Raw genomic sequence first — 22,495 nt, 5'->3', positions numbered from 1 at the left:
TTCAAAGGTCAATAGATACATAGGTTTGCAATTAATAAAGGTCCTTCATTCGGGTTGGTTTTGAGTTCTGTGCAATTAATTGAAAGTGCAAAATAAATTAAATGCATTGAGAAGTAAATGGTAAACACTATTCATTTGGTCACTTTTTCTTAGCTGTACAATCAAAAACAATTCATTATGTCCTCAGTGCATCCCTTACTTTTGAGGGTTTTTTAATTGTAACTTCTGTCATTTCATCTATTTCTTTTATGAAGACTAGCTTTAAATCTTGATAAAATGAGTCATAGTTTTTATTGACATTTTTATTTTGTACATTATTGAAAACGTTGAAAGTGAAAGTTTGTGTCCAAACTTGGCTGAAGAGGTTGGAAGTTAAGCTAGAACGACTACTGAAAGGCAATAGCATGGCAATTGAAGAGTTATAAACAAACTCTAAGAGTTATATGCCCCTTGAGTCAGCGAAAGCAGGTGCAGGAGCTGACTCGTCCACAGAAAATCTGGTAATAAACTCAGGAAAGGAACAGACTATGACACAAGCTCAAGAGTTGCAAATGTCGCTTTGCATAAAATGGGATACACACCACACTCTCCAGGAGATCAACATTCCTGTTACTAGGCACAGGAGGCCATCATGACCCATAGTGGAAAAGAAGATCCCCGGGTGGCAAGTGGGTAAAAAAGCACCAAAGACAGGTGAACAATGAGCTCTACCAAACATGGTTCCCGATTGATCAGGAACCACCATGAAGAAGTTCTAATCTATGCCTATTGAGCAGAATTGTTTGAAGTGGTCCAAGGTAAGTGAACTACTCAATCCCCACCGGATGGCAGAGAGAAATAGATTGCAATGGAAGTAGCAATGGAGGAAGGCCACAGAGGAAGAGGAGGGAATAAACTGGCTGCAGAGAGAGATCCAAAGTAGGATTGCAACACTGAGGAGAGCCAAAAACCTTCTGAGGAACGACAGAAGGAAGGAGCAAACAAGATCACACTCCTTCAAATTTGTGAAGATTTTTTTCACAATGGAGAAGATATCAGCATCTCTTTGTGTCATCGGGTATGCTGAAAAGAATGCCTCTAAGTACCTCTACCTGTATAGATGCCACAAAGAGTTGATGCCCCAACCTGACATACCCCCACTGAATCCACCAGAGTAGCAGCTTAACATCAGCTCACCCAGATGGAGGTGAGGTGGAGAAAACTGTGCACAGAGCAAGAGCTGCATCAGCTCCAGGTCCCATCGGAGTTCTCTTGAATCCCTGGAGGGTCTGGTTACCTCCTACGCAAGGAAATGGCTTGGCCTTCCCAAGTGCTTCAGGAGGGCTCTACAGCAAAGGAATCTTAGATCGAGCCATCTGCAGGTTATCCGAGGAGTACAAGTGCACCAAAGTAAGACTGGAAATGAGATTATAGAATTCAGGCAATACAGTTGTAAGATGCCCTCATCTTGGAGACTGGGAGGCTGTAGACCCAATCAGCAGCAACAGAACAGGCAAAGGAAGCAGTATGACCCATTGTGGGCCAAATGCTGCAGGGACGAGGTGGTCTTGGGACAAGCAGATCAGCCTGGAACAAGGCCAATCCATCCCAAAGATGCAAGCTTGTGGTAAAGGAAGTACGGCAGCAATAGAATGCAGAAAAGTGCAGAAAAGCACAGCAATTACACAGGCAAAATGAGGCCAGTGTATGACATGGGAAGGACTGGAAAAGAGGAAGATCTCTCAACAAGAGCTTTGAGATATGGAGGCATTTAGAGTGAGCTTTGCCTGATGTGTTTTGATGCAGCAGTGCGTGCATGTGGCAGCAGCAGGTCAAGCAGGTAGACAGTTGACAAACAGAAATAATATTTAACAACAAAATTGCATGTATCCGAGGTAGTTTGCTTTGTCAACTTGACTGTATTTCTTCTCTTTGAAGACATTTCCCCTTCTATCCAGAAAGAAGGCAAAACTATGAATGTTTAACTTTTATAGGGGAGCAGTAATTAAACACAGCGATGCATTCAATTTACCTTTCCTGTCACTGTTAGCTTATCTATCATCTGTGAAAGAGCCCACAATTCCCTGAAGCCCTTATATAGCATTTGTTATAATTACAATTGTCTCTAGGCACTATACATAAACCAAGGGTGTGACCTCCAACAAGCAACAGTGACAAGGAAAAACTTTCCTTAAGATGTTCACTTGGTTGGTTCACTAACCAACAATGTGATGTGATATTGCCTCATTCAGAGCAGACTATGATGCCTTATTAGTGTCAGTCATTTTCTATTATATAAGAAGCTGGACGCACAGACCAAACTCCCTCTTATAAAAGATGTTTTTATATTCTAGCTAATAGTTCAGTAACAGTGCCTTTCTTGAAAGAGTTGTCATCGACAATCGTATTTCTCCAGAAAACACACTTGGTTCTAAATTGTAAGTTGATGTGGAAATCTCTGTATTTCAGGTTTTTGTGGAAAATGGACTATAGCACTGTTGCTGTCGCTGTAAAGCCCTGGGTTCTGTGTACACATTGTTAAAATATCTTTGCTTATATTAGATTAGTAACAGTTATTAAAATTAAAAGAAAATGGTCCAGATGTTACCCTGACCATAGGAGTGGACACAGCATGTAAGAAAATTTATTTTTGAAAATTGATTGAAGCATGCCTACAAAGGTGCTTCTTTTCAGCAGCTCTGAGCTTTTTGTCAGAACTCTAATCTTTGTCCCTCTAATCTTTGCTGTTATGCTGATGAAATGCTTTGATGAGGGTGACAAAAAAAATGTTCGCTGAAAAGGAAGACCAAAGACATAAACACCGAAAACTCTCACTAATAGTGCAGTGTTCTGTCAGCTGTGTGGCCACATGCAAATTTATCGAGACTACGAAACCTCATGTTTTATTCTCCATCTCTACTAGTCCTGGGAATTTTGCAACATTTGATTTAAGAAGTCTTTTTGAAATCACTTTATCTTTCGAGTTGCACGCTCAGCAGCTTACGTGGCAGAGACTGATTCAGCAGGTTGTTTAACTTGAAAAGTCTGAATCATCTAATTTTTTCATACAGTCCCCCTAATTGATCTTTTGCCATCTCCCTGTTTCCTTCGATAGCACACTGATTGAACACCCAGCAGCAAACCTCATTGATTTCAGTGTAGAAGTGTAGAAATGTTCAATATATAATTTAAAAATTATGTTGGCATTAATTTACAGTTGGTAATGCAGTGGTTAGAACACTGAAAAAGCAATGAAGGTTCTAAACTCAATTCTGACCTCATGACTTTCTCTCACCTGGTATTCCACTCTCCTCCCACAGTCAATAAAATATGCACTTCAGATTTTTTTCTAGAGGCTTTAAACTGCCACTAGCTGTGAGCGTGTAAGTGAAAGGTACGGTATGTGACCTTGAATTGACTGGTGAACTGTCCATGGTGTATTCATGCTTCCTCCCAAAAGACTCCTCGCAAATGCTCCAGCACCCCTAAGAAGGAGCTACAAAAGAGAGTGTAAGAGTTTAAGCTTAAATCAGTGCAAATCTCCATAATGAAGATTTAAAGTTGGCAGTAAATTATTAGCATTTCTGAAAGTGTAATTGCATTACTTGTACTTCTTCAAAATATTGTTTTTTTCTAATTTGTCCATTTCCTTTGTGTCTGATGTGCAATGCACCACTTTGGCCATTTCTGCCTACATAATTATTTTTTATAAATCGGACCAACACTTGCATTTATGCTGTTTTTTTATGTTTTTAAATTGTCTAGACAGCTATCCAAGTGGCAGAATGGATTACTTTTTATGGTAATTGTTTTGTGCATGCATTTACACCTCTGGATGTTTCCAGACAAGGACTGTTGGACAATAATTGCTATAATTATAAAATGGATTATCACTGAAGTACAGGAAATTGGCTATCATGGTGACATCCTCTTTATCGAGCTATTGTGGTCTGAGCCGGCACATAAAAATAAAGGATTAACTGTAATACATGTTTTTACAAGTAGCAATTTCTGTAAAAGCCCTGTTATATAACAGGGTCTCATATCCAACATTTAAAAACAAATACATTGGGAAATTTCCTGGGTTTATTTTCATAAATTAAAATAACCAGAGTGTTTCTCTATTTGTGCTCACGAGTTTATGTTCCATCTTTTTTGCTTCATGAACTTAAAAGCACACAATAAACGATAAAGAAACAATAGAAAAACAACAGATGGTAAGGTGGGCAGAGAGGTTTCTCTACATCCAAGTAAATTAAAATAGAATGCTGCATATTTTCATGATCATTTTAATGTTGACAGACACAAGCAATATGTAGTACTATATTTATATATTAGGTAAAATAAATAAGATCTTACCATGAGTGCTGTTGTTGTGGAAATCGGCATGACAGTGAAACAGTAAAAATAAAGACTATTGATAGACTGACTTATGATACGATACATTGCTCACCCTTAATATAGTCTGATGTGCCATTATGGAAAATTAGGCTATGTGTGCTATGCACTGGAATTCTCAGAAATGCTGTGGTTTTAATTTTTTATTTTCTATCCATTCTCTGTTCTCTCTGTCTCAGCTTATCTTTCTTTTCATGTCTGCATGACCTTGTTTAACTGACACAGTTAACACACTTTCTGTCACAAACCAGACGAGAACCCAAATGCGACACCAGAGTTTGGCTGAACACCGCTTTATTGTCAGAAACAGACAACAGACAGGATTCACCGGGGAGCGAGGAGAATAGAATGGTCAGGAACAGGCAAGGTCGGAACCGGGCAGGCAGGCAAACCGGAATACATTGGAAAGTCATCTGAACACGAATAACGATCTGGCAGGGAGCAGGTGTGCCTCCGGGGACTAAAAAGGGGGCTTATTAGTGTCCTGATGCACAACAGGTGCACAGGGCGAAGCGACTCATGGGCACGATTGCCCGCAGCTGTGACAGAGTTCCCCCCCCTCAAGGGACGGCCCCCGACGTCCCCAAGGAAAGTCCAGGGTCGCCCTCCTGGGAAGGGTGGGTGGAAGGGTCAGAACTCCTGTGACCCTGACTTCTCCAACCCACGGTCCTCGTTCTCCTCCCCCACGTCTGGTTGGGGCCTCCGAGGTCTGGCACGACCTACTCTCCTGGGTCGCGAAGGCTGATCCGGGTGTCTGGAGTGAAAGTCACGAATTCGATTTTTGTCCAGGAAGTGTCGTGCTGGTACCCAGGCCCTCTCCTCAGGTCCATAACCCTCCCAATCAACCAGGTATTGGAGACCCCTTCCGCGGGGTCGGGAGCGCAGGAGACGACTGACCATGTATGCCGGGCCCCCATCCACTAGCTGCGGGGGAGGTGGGGCCGGGCGATCCGGGACCAGGGGGCTCTCGTGGGCAGGCTCGATCCTAGAAACGTAGAAGGTGGGATGCACGCGCATTGACCAGGGAAGCTGGAGTCTGACTGCCGCCGGGCTAATGACTGCAGGGCCATCTTCCTGGAAACACCCCAAAGTGGCAAATCCTGCGTGGATAGCAACACGCGTTGTCCCACTCTGTATCTGGGGGCCGGGGTCCGGTACCGGTTGGCCGCCGCTCCATAATGGGCACCCGCCCTCAGAAGATTGACCCGAGCCTGGGCCCACGTCCGCCAGCGGCGGGCATAAGCTGCTGCGGAGGGACAAGATGCTTCATCTGATTGTGCCGAGAACAGAGGGGGTTGGTATCCGTAGACACACTGGAACGGTGACATTCCCGTCGCCAAGCTGATCAAAGAGTTGTTGGCGTACTCGACCGAGCCCAGAAAGGTTGACCGTGTGGCTGGGTCCTGTGTCGCCATGCACCGGAGGGCCGTCTCGAGATCCTGATTCCTCCTTTCTGTTTGGCCATTGGTCTGTGGGTGGAATCCTGAGGACAGACTGGCGGTGGCTCCCAGATGCCCGCAGAACTCTTTCCAAAAGATAGAGGCAAACTGAGGACCCCTATCTGAAACTACACTCTCCGGTAGGCCGTGAAGCTGGAAAACGTGCTGGATCACCAGTTAGGCAGTCTCCTTTGCTGACGGCAGCTTAGGCAGTGGCACGAAGTGAACCATCTTGCTAAACCTGTCGATGATCGTCAGAATGACTGTGTTCCCCACAGACTGGGGCAGTCCGGTGACGAAGTCCAGGGTGATGTGTGTCCAGGGTCGATGCGAAACCGGCAGTGGTTGCAGTAGTCCGGCAGGGGCTCGGCGTGGCCGTTTCTGCTGGTTGCAGATGGGGCAGGCATGACGAACTCCTGGACATCCTCCTCCATGGAGGGCCACCAAAATCTCTGTCTCAGCAGTCCCGCTGTCCGACGTGCTCCAGGGAGGCAGGCCAGCCACGACGCGTGGGCCCACTTCAGGACCTCTGTCTTGAGTGAGGCAGGTATGAAGAGTCGGTTGCCGGGGCAGGTGCTAGGTCCAGGTTGACTGGCAGCCACCCTCCGGACACTCTCCTCGATTTCCTAGGTTATTGCTGCCACAATACACGGAGAGGGAAGAATGTTCTCCGGGGTCCTCCTCCCCAGCAAACTGTCGGGAGAGGGCGTCTTCCTTGCCGTTGCAGGACCCTGGGCGGTAGGAAAGGGTAAAGTCGAACCGAGTGAAAAACAGTGACCACCGAGCCTGCCGGGAGTTCAGCCTCTTGGCTGTTCGAATATATTCCAGGTTGCGATGGTCTGTCCACACGATGAAATGCAGCATAGCACCCTCCAGCCAGTGCCGCCATTCCTCCAGTGCCAGCTTGACGGCGAGCAGCTCCCGGTTCCCCATGTCGTAATTCCTTTCCGCTGGCGTCAAGCGGCGGGAGAAGAACGCGTGCAGCTTCTGGTCCTCCTGAGTCCTCTGTGACAGCACCGCTCCTACCCCCGTATCGGAGGTGTCCACCCCAACCACCAACTGGCGACTGGGGTCTGGCAGTTGCAGAATGGGGGCAGTCGCGAACCGCCTCTTGAGCTCCAGGAAGGCTGCGTCCGCCTCTGGAGTCCAGGCAAACCCCTTCTTGGTGCTAGTGAGTGAGCCTGCTGCGGAGCTATAATTTCGAATAAAGCACCGGTAGAAATTAGCGAACCCCAGGAATCGCTGCAGCTGTTTGTGGGACTCGGGACGCGGCCAGTCCAGGACCGCCGAGACCTTCCCCGGGTCCATCTGGATGGTCCCTGACGCAATGATGAAGCTTAGGAAGGACACCGACGGGGCGTGGAACTGGCACTTCTCGGCTTTTACAAACAGTCTGTTGTCCAGTAGTCACTGTACAACTGCCCGCACATGCTCTTTGAGTCCTTTCGAGAAGATCAAGATGTTGTCCAGGTAGACAAAGACAAACCGGTCTAACATGTCCCGGAGTACGTCGTTAACTAAGGCCTGAAAGACGGCCGGTGCGTTGGTCAATCCAAAGGGCATTACAAGATACTCGTAGTGGCCGGCCGGGTTGTTGAACGCCGTCTTCCACTCGTCGCCCTCCCGTATGCGAACCAAGTGGTAGGCATTCCTTAAGTCCAATTTCGTGAAGACAGTTGCCCCCTGCAGCAGCTCGAAGGCGGAGGCGACGAGAGGAAGCTGGTACCGGTTATTCACGGTGATTTCATTGAGCCCCCGGTAGTCGATGCAGGGATGCAGAGACTTGTCCTTTTTCTCCACAAAGAAGAATCTGGATCTGGAGGCGTGACGTCAGAAGTCGAGGTCCCCCTCAGGGCTGGCGCTGGTACGAGGCAGGACCAGTGACAGTTTGCTCCCCACCGCAGGATCTCCCCTGTCTCCCAGTTCAGTTGCGGGTTGTGACGGCGGATTCACAGGTAGCCCAAGACCAAGGGAAATTGCGTCCCCTTCAGGATGTGGAAGCGTATCTCCTCCTGGTGATTGTCCTGAAGCAGCATTGTTACCGGGCCCGTCTGGTGACGGATGTTCCCCAGGCGATGCCCTTCCAACGCTTGGGCTGGGATGGCAGACGCCAGTGGTTCGTGTCTGTGGCCAAGCTGTCGGCCCACCTCTCCACTGATCAGGCAGGCGTCAGCACCAGAATCAACGAGGGCAGCTAGGTCCTGTGGTCCCCTGGGAAGTAGGAAGCAAACTTGGTCGTTGAGGGGAAGCAAAAATAGGACTCACCAGTATTTCCCCAGTTACTGGTGAGTCTGGGCTTTTACTGGACAGGTCACCACAAAATGACCTTGTCCACCGCAGTAGAGGCACAGGTTGAACTGCCGCAGCCTCCTGCGCTCCTCCCCTGTGAGCGACGTGCGGCCAAGCTGCATGGGTTCCTCCTCTCTGGAAGACGCTGCAGGCTGAGGAGGAACTCCCGTCGAGAGCTTTCCTTCGTCCGCAAAGTGTCGCCGCCGAGCTCTCTCCAGCCGACAAGCCTGAACCCTCAGGTCCACCCGGGTTGCTAAGTCAATGGCCCCATCCAGCGAGCTGGGGACGTTGTAGGCCACCATTGCGTCCTTAATGTGGGCTGCTAATCTGTGCAGAAAAGTGTTCACTAATGTGGCAGGGCTTCACTGGCTCCAGCTGGCCAGGGTGCGGAAGTCAATAGAGTAATCCGACACAGACCTCTCTCCCTGGTGGAGCGCCAGCAGTCGACGTCCTGCAGAGGACTGGGAGTTCCCCTGCCCGAACACCTTGCGGAGCTCGATAGCAAAGGCGGAGAAAGTGGAGCAAGCCTCGGATTGACGCTCCCACTTGGCCGTTCCCCAGAGCCATGCCCGTCCGGTGAGATGTGTAATGGTGTACGCTACCTTGGCGGCCTCAGTAGCGAACGTGCGGGGCTGCAGGGAAAACAGCAGGGAGCAATTCACCATGAAGGCGTCGCAGGACTCCGGATTACCCTCGTAGCGCTCAGGTTCGCCAACCCGAGGTTCGGGTCCCTGCTGCAGAATTACAGGAGCTGACGCTGGTATGGGGGAATCGGCGGGCACCGCTGGTTCCACGCGGGCTGACAGCCGGCTGAGCTGTCCGGAAAGTGCTGCGAACGCCTGCTTGTTCGCCGCCGCCGCGCGTCTCGTCTCCGCAGTGGAAGCCGCCACCGCCTCCTCATGTTACTGAAGGATTCCCTCAATCCGTTCCAGTCGGTCCAGAGGGGACGGTTTGTGCGCTGGGTTCATTATTGGCCAGATCGTACTGTCACGAACCAGACAAGAACCCAAATGCGACACCAGAGTTTGGCTGAACACCGCTTTATTGTCAGAAACAGACAGGATTCACCGGGGAGCGAGGAGAATAGAATGGTCAGTAACAGGCAAGGTCGGAACCGGGCAGGCAGGCAAACAGGAATACGCTGGAAAGTCATCTGAACACGAATAACGATCTGGCAGAGAGCAGGTGTGCCTCCGGGGACTAAGAAGGGAGCTAATTAGTGTCCTGATGCACAACAGGTGCGCGGGGCGAAGCGACTCACGGGTACAATTGCCCGCAGCTGTGACAACTTTCTGCCTGGCAACAATGACCAATAAATCAATCAATCAATCAATCTTTATTTATATAGCGTCTTATACAATAAAAAATTGTTTCAAGGCGCTTTCCAGAATCCCAGGGCCTGACCCCAGACAAGCAACAGTGGCAAGGAAAAACTCCCCTTTAACAGGAAGAAACCTTGAGCAGGACCAGGCTCATGTAGGGGGACCCTCCTGCTGATGGCCGGCTGGGTAAAGAGAGAGGAGAAGGGGGAGGACAGGTAGAGGATAGGATAGGTAGGAGAGGAGAGGAGAGGAGAAGGCGAAGGAGGAGGAGGGGAAAGAGGAGAGGAAAGGAGAGGAGAGGAGAGGAGAGGCACAGAGCACAGAAACACACACAAGAAATATGATATACAATCACTTCAGCGGGGCCGGAGGTCATTATGCAGCTCCGAGGGCGGCGATACCTGTAAATAAATAGAAGGGGGGGGGGGAGAAGCAGAAAAACTACACAAGAATCAGCATAACTAGTCTGCTTGATGAGGAGAGGAAAGGAGAGGAGAGGAGAGGAGAGGAAACCATGACCCAGTGGAGTGACAGAGGCCTGTCAGGTGATCATGTTTCCGGACCCCGGCAGCCTTGGCCTATAACAGCATAACTAAGATGTGACCTAACGATTAGACGACCCCCTAAGTGTGATAATTTGTCTGTCTATGACAGTAACTGGAACTACTGAATTAGTAACAATAAGCTTTTTCAAAGAGGTAGGTTTTGAGTCTGATCTTAAAAGTAGCGATGGAGTCAGCCTCCCGTACCTGGACAGGGAGCTGGTTCCATAGCAGGGGGGCCTGGTAGCTAAATGCCCGGCCCCCCATTCTACTCCTGGAAACTCTGGGAACCACAAGTAGACCAGCATTCTGAGAGCGGAGCGGTCTATTGGGCTGATAAGGTATCACTAGCTCCTCCAGGTAGGGTGGAGCTAGGCCTCTGAGGACCTTGTAGGTCAAAAGAAGGGTTTTAAAAATTATTCTAAATTTAACGGGCAGCCAATGAAGCGATGCCAGTACAGGAGTAATGTGATCTCTTTTGTCAATACCTGTCAGAACTCTGGCTGCAGCATTTTGGATCAACTGGAGGCTTCTTAAAGAGGAGTTTGGACACCCTGATAATAAAGAGTTACAGTAGTCCAGCTTGGAAGTAACAAATGCATGGACTAACTTTTCAGCATCATGCCGCGTCAGCAGTTTCCTGATCTTTGTGATGTTCCTCAAGTGAAAAAAGGCACTTCTAGAGACTAATTTAATGTGTGAGTTGAAGGAGAGATTTTGATCAAAAGTTACTCCTAGATTCCTCACAGAGAGACTAGATGTTAGTGAGATACCATCTAGAGTGATCCTGTGATCTAATCTATCCCTGAGAGGTTCAGGACCAAACACCATGACCTCAGTTTTTCCTGGGTCAAGGAGGAGGAAATTTGAAGACATCCAGGACTTTATGTCTTTAAGACAGGTCTGGAGCTTCACTAACTTCTCTGTCTCTTCGGGTTTCATGGATAAATAGAGCTGACTGTCATCAGCATAACAATGAATATTTATCCCATGCTGCCGAATAATGTTCCCTAAGGGAAGCATGTACAATGTGAAGAGGATTGGTCCGAGTACAGAACCTTGAGGAACTCCATGGCTAACCCTACTGTATGAGGAGGGAACACCATGGACATGGGCAAACTGGTATCTATTAGATAAGTATGATCTAAACCAGTCTAGTGCTGTCCCTTTAATCCCAATCACATGTTCCAGTCTCTGTAACAGGATGCTGTGATCAACTGTATCAAAAGCAGCACTGAGGTCCAGCAGAACCAGCATAGAGACCAGTCCATGATCGGAAGCTATGAGAAGATCATTAGTGACTTTAAGAAGTGCTGTTTCTGTGCTGTGGTGAGCTCTAAAGCCTGACTGAAACATCTCAAACAGGCTGTTCCTCTGCAGGTGCTCCAGTAACTGAGTCACCACCACCTTCTCTAGAACTTTAGAGATAAAAGGAAGGTTGGATATCGGCCTATAATTTGCTAAAACATCAGGATCCAGTGATGGTTTTTTAAGCAACGGCTTAATCACTGCCACCTTGTAGGACCGGGGTACATAACCTGACACTAAAGAACCATTGATCTGGTCCAGGATAGAACTGCCTATCAATGGTAAAACATCCTTCAACAGGTGTGTTGGGATGGGATCTAAAAGACACGTGGTGGTCTTGGATTTCTGAATTAGCGATGATGCCTCAGAAAAATATATAGGGCTGAAGGAGCTTAAGGGCTCGTTGGAGACCCTGTATGTTCCCACAGTCGGCACATCTGGTGATGGTCCAGTTGTTGGGATGGCCTGGTTAGCTTTCTCTCTGATAGCTAGAACTTTATCAGTGAAGAAGCTCATGAAGTCTTCACCACTAAGGGAAGAAGGGATACGTGGATCTAAAACACTGTGACTCTTAGTTAATTTGGCCACAGTGCTGAAAAGAAACCTGGGGTTGCTCTTATTTTCCTCAATCAAAGAAGAAAAATAAGCTGTTCTAGCCTTGCGAAGGGCCTTTTTGTAAACTAATAGACAGTCTTTCCAGGCTACATGGTAGCTGTCTATTTTACAAGAATGCCACTTCCTTTCCAGTCTTCGCACTTTCTGCTTGGGTCCTGATTTGTGAATTATACCAGGGGGCACACCTCCTCTGATTTACTATTTTCTTTTTCAGGGGGGCAACAGAATCAAGCGTGATTCTCAGTGAGGTTGCTGCACCTTCAGCAATAGAGTCAACCTCAGCAGGGCTAAGATTATAATGACTGATCCCTGGGGAAACACACGGTGGTCCTGGGATCAGCACAGGGATCACTTCCTTAAATTTAGCTACAGCATTATCTGAAAGACATCTGCTATAGTAAGACTTTGTTCTGAGCATAGAAGAATCCTTAATCATAAATGTAAAAGTGATCAAAGAATGGTCTGACAGGACTGGGTTCTGAGGGAACACTGACACATGTTCTACCTCAACACCATAAGTCAGAACTAGATCTAGGGTGTGGTTAAAGCTATGAGTTGGTTGGTTTATCTGCTGGAGGAAACCAACTGACTCAAGTAATGAAATGAAGCCATTTCTAAAGCTGTCATTTATAACGTCCATATGGATATTAAAGTCTCCAATGATAATGACTTTTTCCGTTCTAAGGACCAAGTCAGATAAGAAATCAGAGAACTCAGACAGGAACTCTGAATGTGGCCCAGCAGGGGGCCGATATACAACTACAAACAGAAGTGGCTTTTCTGTCCTCCAGTTCAGATGAGTGATGCCAAGAGTCAGGCTTTCAAATGAACTGGAGCTATGTTTTGGTCTGGGATTAATTAATAACTTGGAGTGATAGATTGCTGCCACTCCCCCTCCTCGACCAGTAACACGTGGAATATGATAATTAAGATGGGTAGGAGGAGTAGATTAATTTAAGCTCACATACTCCTCCTGAAGCCAGGTCTCAGTAAGACAAAATAAATCAATGTGATGATCCGCTATCAGGTCGTGCACTAACAGGGATTTACACAAAAGAGATCTAATATTTAACAGTCCACACTTAATTGTGATATTAGTTTCTCCAACTTGTGCTTCAGTATTAATTTTAATAAGATTTTGGTGATTGACCGCTCCCCTGCTCTGTGCTTGAACTTTTAACCGTGGAACAGAGACTACCTCTATAGTGTTAAATATGTTATTGTTGGTGGATGAGGGTTCTAAGGAAGCAGCAGAGAGGTGTGTAAGACTACAACTCTGCATCCTGGTCTGGACCCTGGATTGTCAGGTCACTTTGGGTCTAATAAAATTAGCCAGATTACTAGAAATGAGAGAAGCACCATCTCGTGTGGGATGGACACCGTGTCTCCTAATCAGACCAGGTTTTCCCCAAAAGGTGCTCCAATTGTCTACAAAGGCCACCTGGTTTTCGGGGCACCACCGTGACAGCCAGCGACGAAGCGACGACATGCGGCTAAACATCTCATCGCTGGCCAGATTGGGGAGGGGACCAAAGAATGCTACGGAGTCCGACATCGTTTTTGCGTAGTTACACACCGACTCCAAGTTAATTTTAGTGACCTCCGACTGACGAAGCCGGGTGTCGTTGGCTCCGACGTGAAATTTACGTTTACGTCTCGCCAGCAGCCGTAAATTTGCTTCTATGTCGCCCGCTCTGGCCCCCGGAATGCACCTAACTATGGTCGCTGGAGTCGGCTTCACGTGGCGCAAAACAGAGTCGCCAATTACCAGGGTCGGTTTCTCAGCGGGTGTGTCGCCGAGTGGGGAAAAGCGGTTAGCCACGGGAAGCGGTTGGTGGTGCACCGTGGGCCTTTGTTTTGGGCTACGCTTCCTACGAACCGTCACCCAGCCGCCCTGGCTAGCCGGCTGCTCGGCTGCTGCCGGGGGACCGCTAGCTGTAGCTACGCTAGGCGGCTCCGCAGCAGCTAGCTTACCCTGGCTACTTGACGCAACTCCAGCTAACTCTAAACTGCGGAACCGCGTCTCAAGCTCGCTAAGTCTCGCCTCCATAGCCATAAATAAACTACACTTTCTGCACCTATTCCCTTCACTAAGGGAGGCAGAGGAGTAATTAAACATTTCGCACGCTGAACAGACAAAGACACCGGGTGAAACAGACGGTGAGGCCATGCTAACGCTAGTGATCGGCGAAGCCCTGTATTTGTTTAATATGGGTTGTTTCTCACTGTTGATATCAGGTGACTAGAATGTCCCAAGTGTTCAAAATTTTAAGTAAAGTGAATACAACACACCAAGTGTTCAATATTAAGTGAATACAACACACCAAGTGTTCAATATTAAGTGAATACGGCACCCCGTGCACAATGCAACCAACGAACGATAGAGGAGACAGGAAGTGACGCAATACTCACGCAACCAAACAAACACACCACAGTTTTTCTTTTTGTTTTTCTCCTTTCTTCACCATCGTCCTCGCTTGGTGTTACCAACTGTCAGTCAATCCATCGGTCTATCACTGTTTATATTTTGACACACTTTCACTTCTTGTCACTCATCCGCTATCTATCGTACCTTCTCACTGCTCTCATCCCTTTTGAAATGAAGGTGTTGAGAGTTTCTGTGAACAATCTCACAAACATCTATCTGTCAGTAGTGTAGGAGTCACTTTTGCCTTAAAGATGTTATATCTCACTCTGTTGAACCCTTGTTGAGGGTAGTGGCATGTATTCCAAAGATATATATATAAACATTGGTTTAATGGCGGGGTCTGTCATTCTGTGACAACACTTTTTTCTCGTACTTTTGTTGCTACTTCAAAATCCTTTTACATGCCTGTTCTGAATGGTATATGCCAATTTTAATTGGCCATTCACTTTTTACTCTGCTTTCCATTAATACCTGAGTTCAAGTCAGTCTGACCTCATCGTTCTGTTGTTGTTTTGCTGATATTAAATATATACTCTGCCTGCCGTGCAAAGGGATCATTAGCTTCTGTAACGATGCTAATGTTAGGTCTCCTTTCACCCAGCTAACAACAATTATCAGGGGTGATTTTAATTTCCATGTAATTTTTCTTTTGACTTTCTTCTCTCATTAATTTTGGTAAACTTCTGTTCAAATGTTGACTTCTAGTTGTAAAATGAAAGCGGCTGAGTCATGCTTGCAGCTGTGTGGGGTGTTCATGAAGCCTGTCATGATCTGCAGTGCCATTTTTCACATCCTATTGTTACTATTTTAATATTTATTATAATTGAAAAATAGATTATTATTTCTTATTATTGTATTAAATGGAGAAAATTGTTTTTTTTCATTCGCATTCTTTACTTAGTATTTAGGTGACTCCTTTGACAACAATTACAGGGCATCTGAATTTGGGAATATTCCAACATTTTCCTCTTGAAATTATCTCATGTTCTTTCTTGTTGGTTGGGAGGTACCAGTGCCATTTTTGCAAGCCTCTCCAGAGATGTTTGATCAGGGCTTTGGCTGGGCCACTCCTGTTATTCACAGAATTGGCCCTCCTGTGTTGTCCTGACTGTATTCTAAAGGTTGTTATCTTTTGGTAGGTGAACCTTCAGTCAAGCCTGAGTTCCTGAGAGCTCTGAGTTAGGTGTTCAGTAGGTATGTTTCTGTACTTTACCCCACAGCCAGTGATCACTGACCATCCTCCCAGTCCCTAGAAAGAAATATGTTTCACTGTTGGGGTGATCTGTTCCTAATTTTATCAGACCAGTCCAAAGGTCCTTTGAGGTTTATTTTACTGAGAAGCTGCTGTCTGAACACACTGCTATAAAGCTGAGATTGATGGAGTGCTACAGTGATGATTGACCTCCTGGAACCTTCTCCTTTTTTATGCAGGATGTCCTGGGCTCAACCATTTCCAAAAATTCTAAAATACCTTTTTCATTATGTCATTATTGGGTATAAAATGTATAAAGATTAAAGATTATCTACCAATTAACCAACAACAAGGCTAAAAGGGTCTAAAACTACCCCACTGCAGAGTACACCATTGATTTAAAATGCAATAGAATCTCCATATCAATTTAGTTGTAACACTGTAATTTTCTGCATTACTTTTTTTTTTCTGCTGAGAAACTTTTTCCCTACATTTAAAAATGGTACACATGAGTGCCTAAAGTAATGCCTTGAGTAATTCAGTGGTAACTGTTAATTACTAGGGCAGCAGCATACCAAACCCAATGTGCCATTCATGTATTTCAGTCTCAAAAAATATTTTAACCCTAGAACACCAACAGACATGTAGCAACTCATTGAACAACACTCGTGATCAAGGACTCTTCAGCAGTTTTGCAATGCAGAAGTAAAGTTTTCCACACTCTCCAGCTAGTGTTTGTCCTTAAAAACTGATCTCCAATAACAGATCTACTCAGAGTAACATCTAAATAACTATAAAAGGTGACTAAGACAATTTTGTCAACAATGAGGAAGCTATGGGCGGAAAAATATGAAGTATTTCCATCTTAAAAGAACATTACACTAACAGAGTGTGACAATTCTGTGTTGTATTATTATTTTACTAAAGTGTTACAATGGATTTTTTTTTAAAATTTTCAATATTAAACTACTCTCAACAGTAAATAAAAGCTAGGATGTGTCAGACAGCAACAATGCCAAAGTAAAGAAGATATGCCAGAAATTAAAATTGTAGTGTAAACAGAAAAGGTTAATGGCCTGTGTTGCATTTCTGATGGAAGGCATGGAGAAAAATGTAGACCTACTTTTAATGTGACCTACATTTACCCCTTTCTTCTCCATACAGGGAGGTAAAACAGTCTGGTAGGTTTCTTTTGGTCTCGGTCTTTGGTCTAGTGTTGGTTGCCAAGGCAACTGTAGGTTTCTCTGCATCGAACATAAGCTCAGGACTAGTCCCTGATGGTATAACCATTAATAGCAATAAATCATTTGCTCTTGCACTGTGGGGGATTTATTAGTGGAACGATGTTGCCAGAGCTGCTGAGATGCCTTTTGCTAATGAGTAGCCAAGGTAATAAAACACGTAGGGGTTGGATCCATGCAACAGATATCTGTTAATGTAAATATGGTGTCATTCAGCTATTGGCAGGATACTGAGTTGTTTTTAGCTCTTAAGGTGTGTCCAATGCTTCTGTTGTGCATCACAGAGGTTCTGATTTTAGGTGGCTTCTGTTCTGAGAAAGGTTTAGAGTGGCCTCTCTCCATCAGCCACAGGAGAACAGTGAGAGTCGTTTAGTCGTTTTAGGTGCTGAGGGATGTTTGGTCCAGTCCATTCATTTAGTCAGGTTCTTTCTTTCCAAAATCACATCTTTTACAAATTTCTGCAGAATGCTATTTTTAATTAACATGAAGCTGCCGGTGATTGATCGAGATGAAGATTTCTGCCACACTTGCACCAACCATCATAAGATCATGATGTGACAAGTAATTTTCTGTTGTAAAAAAAATTAAATAATAGCGAAGGCCATAATTTATATAAACTCCCATTCATGTCTTGTTTGCATCTGTGTTTGGCAGACAAAATAGTTTTTATATAGGGGAAATTGTGTATGGTGTTGCCCAAAGCAATGCTGCTGGAGGTGACACAGGCGAAGATGAGGGGCTGTAGTCAATCTAAGCTCCTGTGTTTGAGGGCTGTTTCTCTTGATGGCATTTTTAGTCATCAGACCCTTTTTGAACAGAATATTTTTACCTTAAAAAACCCTCTGGGTCATTTTGAGAAGTCTACCATGCTGTACTCAGAAATACAACAATGCTATTTTGCTCCCTTTGTTCAAAAAAATTCAATAACAATCTGGTTTTATCCACTTAAGATCAGAAGGACTTTGCCAGCATTAGGGGCCAACTAGAGAATAATAACTTATCGTTTCTAAAAAAAAAAAGAATAGTCACCTAATACAAAAAACAAGTACCGGTAGAGTAACACAATACTGACATCATACTGCATCTAGACACATTGTGTGTTTATATCATAACAATGTGCCTATACTCCATATAGGCACGTTGTTATGATATAAACCCATAATGTGTCCAATGCAGCATAGACATATTTTACAGCTTTTGTCAAACAGGTGCAGTCACCAGTGAATAGCTGTACCATCAATGACGGAACACTAGGTTTGTTCAGATATTTTAAAGATGTTCTCCTTTTAGCTCCTTTTAGAGTCATTTTCAATTTGTGTTTTTATTCCATTTTTGTCTTTAGTGTCGTTTTGTAATATTCATTTTGAGGTCAGATCCAGTATGTCTGCGGGGTGAAACTCGTTAATCCTTTATATTTACATTTTTGCCCCACGCTCACTGAGCTGTTTTCCATTTCAAAAGGCAGCTAAATCTAAGTAGTCACCGTTGAAATGATCAAATGTGTGTCCCACATCTCTAGTGTGAGGTTACACTTATTTGTTACTGCCGCATGAACATTTGCCAGTCTATATTTGTGTGGTCGGAAGTATATCTGCAGCAGTTGCTCAATACTGTTTTTCTTTAACCCTCACAGGTATAAATTTGCTTTGCAGAAGTCCTCCACCACTCACAAACACATTCTTTTACATTAGTGCCATCATTAAGCCCCTGAGCACACTACTGAACATGTGCGATGGAGTGCGCCTGTCATGCATTAAATCATTATAAGTCAATCCTGCATGTGAAACATGATCACCATTGAGATGTGCAGTCTACAGATATGGGATGTATGAAAATCAATCCAAGGTGTGCAGAACGCAATTGCCATGTAATTGCACTATACAGTATATAGTCCCACGACCATATTCACTTCTGACATAATCTCCAATTGCCACACAATAATCCTTAACACTATTGGGGGACATGAACAGATGAGTGTTCCTGTCTGAACTCCTTCAGAATCTCCTGGTATTGAGGTTTATGCGAAAAAAAGTTTGTACCGCAAGTTTAATTAAGAGGGTGATGGGAAGGAGGGCTGCTGCTCAGAGCCATCTCTGTGTAGTTCAGTTCTCTACTTGGTGCCAAACAGCTCCCATTCAGGCTATTCATCCAATATGGAAAAAGAAATAAATGGAAGCTTATGGCCATGAGTCCAAACTTTAGAGATTCAGGTCTCTCATCCATTCTTTCACCCTTACATGAAAGAAAAAGCTGAAATATAAAAGCACCTTAGAGAGCTTTTGTGAACATATGTCTCGAAGTAAGAGACGATTATGATGTTCGAGGCTGTAAAGTCAGCAAACCTACAGAGACTGTGGGAGCTGTGGGGGTCACAGACAAGAACTGGAAGTCCAAGGAGAGAAGGATTTCCCGAACAGGCACCGTCTGACTGTACTGGTTGCCATGAGGTTAAACTAAATCCCTGCAGCAATTGCTAATTAGTGTGTTCACGTTTTCATCTGACACATGAGAGTAATAACTAAAACATTCAAGCCATACATCTGTGCGAGGCTTGACAAGTATCAACAGGCTGTACAGGATTATATATTGTGGGTGAGTGAAGTTAAATTTAACAAAATGGATTCTGCGTTTCTGGCCTTTGAAGCTGCCCTTTAAAGGATTTGGTAGCAAGAAAAAATTTAATACTTTATATACTTATATATAATATAATAATATATTATAATAATACTTACAATACTTTATATCATTTGACCTTTGTATGCTAAATAAGTTGGAGCATTTTAAAATAACACAATTGGAAAGCATTCACAGAAATCAGTTGTCTATGACTCTAAACAGAAAGAAAGGAAGGAGGAAAAGTCAAATGAAGCATATTTTCAGCTTTTTTCCAACCACAGGGATGGGAGTGGAGGTTAGAGATCTCAGCGCCTATGACTTAGAGGAGGATGAATGATCAATAATTAATTATAGTTAATTATTGATTTTTTTTTAAATGGACCTATGTATAATTAACTGGATGCTTAAAAATAAATCTTGCGTTTAATTTATGCTTCAAAAATCTTTAAAGATTGTCAAATTTAAATTCAATGCTTTAACTTGGCAATGTTTTTCAGATGGGATCAGCTTATTATTTAATTTTAATTATTTAAAAGCTCTACAAATGATTTAACATGAAACTGATTTAATTGAGCATTGACAGCTATAATTAGAATTCTTAATATGTCCATGGTATCCATCATCGAACAGGAAAAGGTTATCTTACTAGAACAATTAATTTATTGCAGTGATTTAAATAATAATAATGAAGCACCTCACCAACATTACCAAGTCAGTCTGAGGAATACTCAAATAAAAGAGAGCATGAAGACTATTGAACTGATGTATGGGAATTAAATAGATTTTTTTTTAAAGGCAGAACTAAAAGAATACAGTATTGTAGAAATAATGCCCAAGTGTACTGAAGAACGGTTGCACAGTGCCATTGATCTTTGAAAGAATGATAATGTACTGGTAATGTGTTGCTTTTGTACTAATTCTTCGGTGATACACCAACTCTCTCAGGACTTTCTTTTGATATTGTTTAATTTACCGTCACCTGAATATTGGTTAACTCAGCAGCAAAATTAGTTTTTAACACAATTAAAATAAGCTGATATAAAAGCACAGTATGCTACAGTGCCACAGTATGCTACATGAAGGGCTTAAACAAATTAAGTGGTGAGTGATAGTTTGAGACCATTTTTCATGTTTTAACCCCACCTGTAGCCCTTTGGCCAGCTTTCATGAGTTATGAATGTGTTAGGATTGATAATGTTAGGAACTAAACACACAGAGTTTTGGTTATAGTTGGATTCCATTGTATCCCACCTGTCAAACCACTTTTAAAGCCAAAGCACCACCTGATCAATCCCCCATCATTCATCACTGACATGGCTCATGGTAATTGTAAAACCTGTATTTTTAAATGAGCCATGTTAAAAAATAAAGCTCTTCTACTTTTTTCCTCTTCTCACTTGTTTTTACTGTAGCAGCCATACTTCTACTTCTGCTTCCAGTGCTCCATACTGGCATAGTTTCTTCTGAGGAAATGTCTGTACAGTCTATTTTTTTTGGCATTTCTGTTGGGCCAATTTCCATAACCGAGGATCGGACCGCCAAGGTCCCTGCCTTGGTCCGCCGCCCAATCCACACTGCACTGGACCCTTCATGCTTCTCCTGCGGGTGGTGGGTCCACTGGAGATGGGAGTGTCCACATAGCTGGTTCAGGCTGGGCCCCATGGACGTAGGCCCGGCCACCAGGTGCTCGCCATCGAGCCCCAGCCCCAGGCCTGGCTCCAGGTTGGGGCCCTGGTAACCCTCCGGGCCGGGTACGCGGCTTCCCTTTTCAATGTTCCATGATGGGTCTTGTGAACCATTCTTTGTCCGACCCTTCACCTAGGATAAATCTGCCTTGGGAGACCTTACCAGGGGCAAACTGCCCCGGACAGCATAGCTCCCAGGCTCATTAGGGTACGCAAACTCCTCCACCACGATAAGGTGATGGTTCACAAGGGGGGAGCGGCGTCAGCAGTGATGCGGGCGCTTAACCGATCCGTCGTTGCGAAGAAGGAGCTGAGCCAGAAGGCAAAGCTCTCGTTTTACCGGTCGATCTACGTCCCAGTCCTCACCTATGGCCATCAACGTTTGGTGATGACCGAAAGAACGAGATCGCGGATACAAGCGGCTGAAATGAGTTTCCTCCGCAGGGTGTGCTGCACCTGTGTTCTCACCACTGAACTGAATCTCTGCATGGTGGGAGGATCCAAACAAATCATCTTAGTAAACATGAGGACTAATTTGAGTCATGAAGAAAGAACCTTTAAAGCACTGGTTGGATAGAAGTGCCCAACTTTTTTTTATTTTTTTTGTCCTGCAGATAAAATCGAGAATGGAGACGTGCATCAGAGGAGAAGAGGAACTCAGTCGGGCATTTCAAATGGACAGGAAGTTGGAAGTAAACAAGCAGACGAGGTTGGAAGGACAGGGAGCAGCTGGCGGCGAATTCTTCTCCTCATCCTCGCAATCACCATCCACAACATCCCAGGTCTGTCTCAGCTGTCAGGCTTTGTGCAGGAAACACAAATTATGATTGTGGCTTAGGGTTTGCGGCTGACGTTTATACTGCTCTCTAAAGTTAAGCAGACTTAAAGTGGCAAACTCATTTCTTTACACATTTTTCACCTGAAAACCTGTAGCCTTTACATACTCTCAGGTTTACAGCTGAAGCCACTTGTTTTTTCAGTTAAGTATTACAAATGTCCTACAGTACTGATTAGCTGTGCATCACTTTATACATTAAGTTGGCCCTGTGATGGTTGCCATGATGATATCAACACTCAGGAGCTGAGTGAATGACAATGCTTACTAGTCGGGGTTTTTTTTATGGTGCATAGCAGTTGAGATGTGTGTTGTCAACAATCTCTTGATTGAACAATAAAATAAATGATGACTAATAAAGATAAAATCAGTTAAGTAAATAAACAGAAAGTGAGGCATTGCAGCCTGTTTACATAGTTAACGCTGCAGTATTTCTCACTGAATGAAAATGGCCTGATTCTTTCTCATTTAAGATAAGCAATTTGAGTTTCTATCTAAGAAAACCTTGTCATAGATTTGTTTTAAATTATTTGCAACACAAAGGACAGCAGCAGCTATTCGGTCATACCTTAGATACAATGCCCAAGTCTGAATGGGGTTATTTAT

At 44.6% G+C, this 22,495-nt stretch overlaps 1 protein-coding gene across 3 annotated transcripts in view; it reads left to right on the top strand.

Moving 5' to 3' along the window:
* Positions 1-22,495, top strand: part of LOC101072377 (zinc transporter ZIP11) — an 83,172-nt gene that overhangs the window by 48,207 nt on the left and 12,470 nt on the right. For all 3 annotated transcript variants that reach the window (XM_011605302.2, XM_003961373.3, XM_029845612.1), the window contains exon 6: positions 21,669-21,836. In XM_011605302.2, the coding sequence (XP_011603604.1) occupies positions 21,669-21,836 (168 nt within the window). The remainder of the gene's footprint in view (positions 1-21,668; positions 21,837-22,495) is intronic.

Source organism: Takifugu rubripes, chromosome 1 (genome assembly GCF_901000725.2).
Source record: "Takifugu rubripes chromosome 1, fTakRub1.2, whole genome shotgun sequence".
Classification (NCBI taxonomy): domain Eukaryota; kingdom Metazoa; phylum Chordata; class Actinopteri; order Tetraodontiformes; family Tetraodontidae; genus Takifugu; species Takifugu rubripes.
Note: the sequence above shows the minus strand (reverse complement) of the source record. Positions and strands in the feature narration are given on the sequence as shown.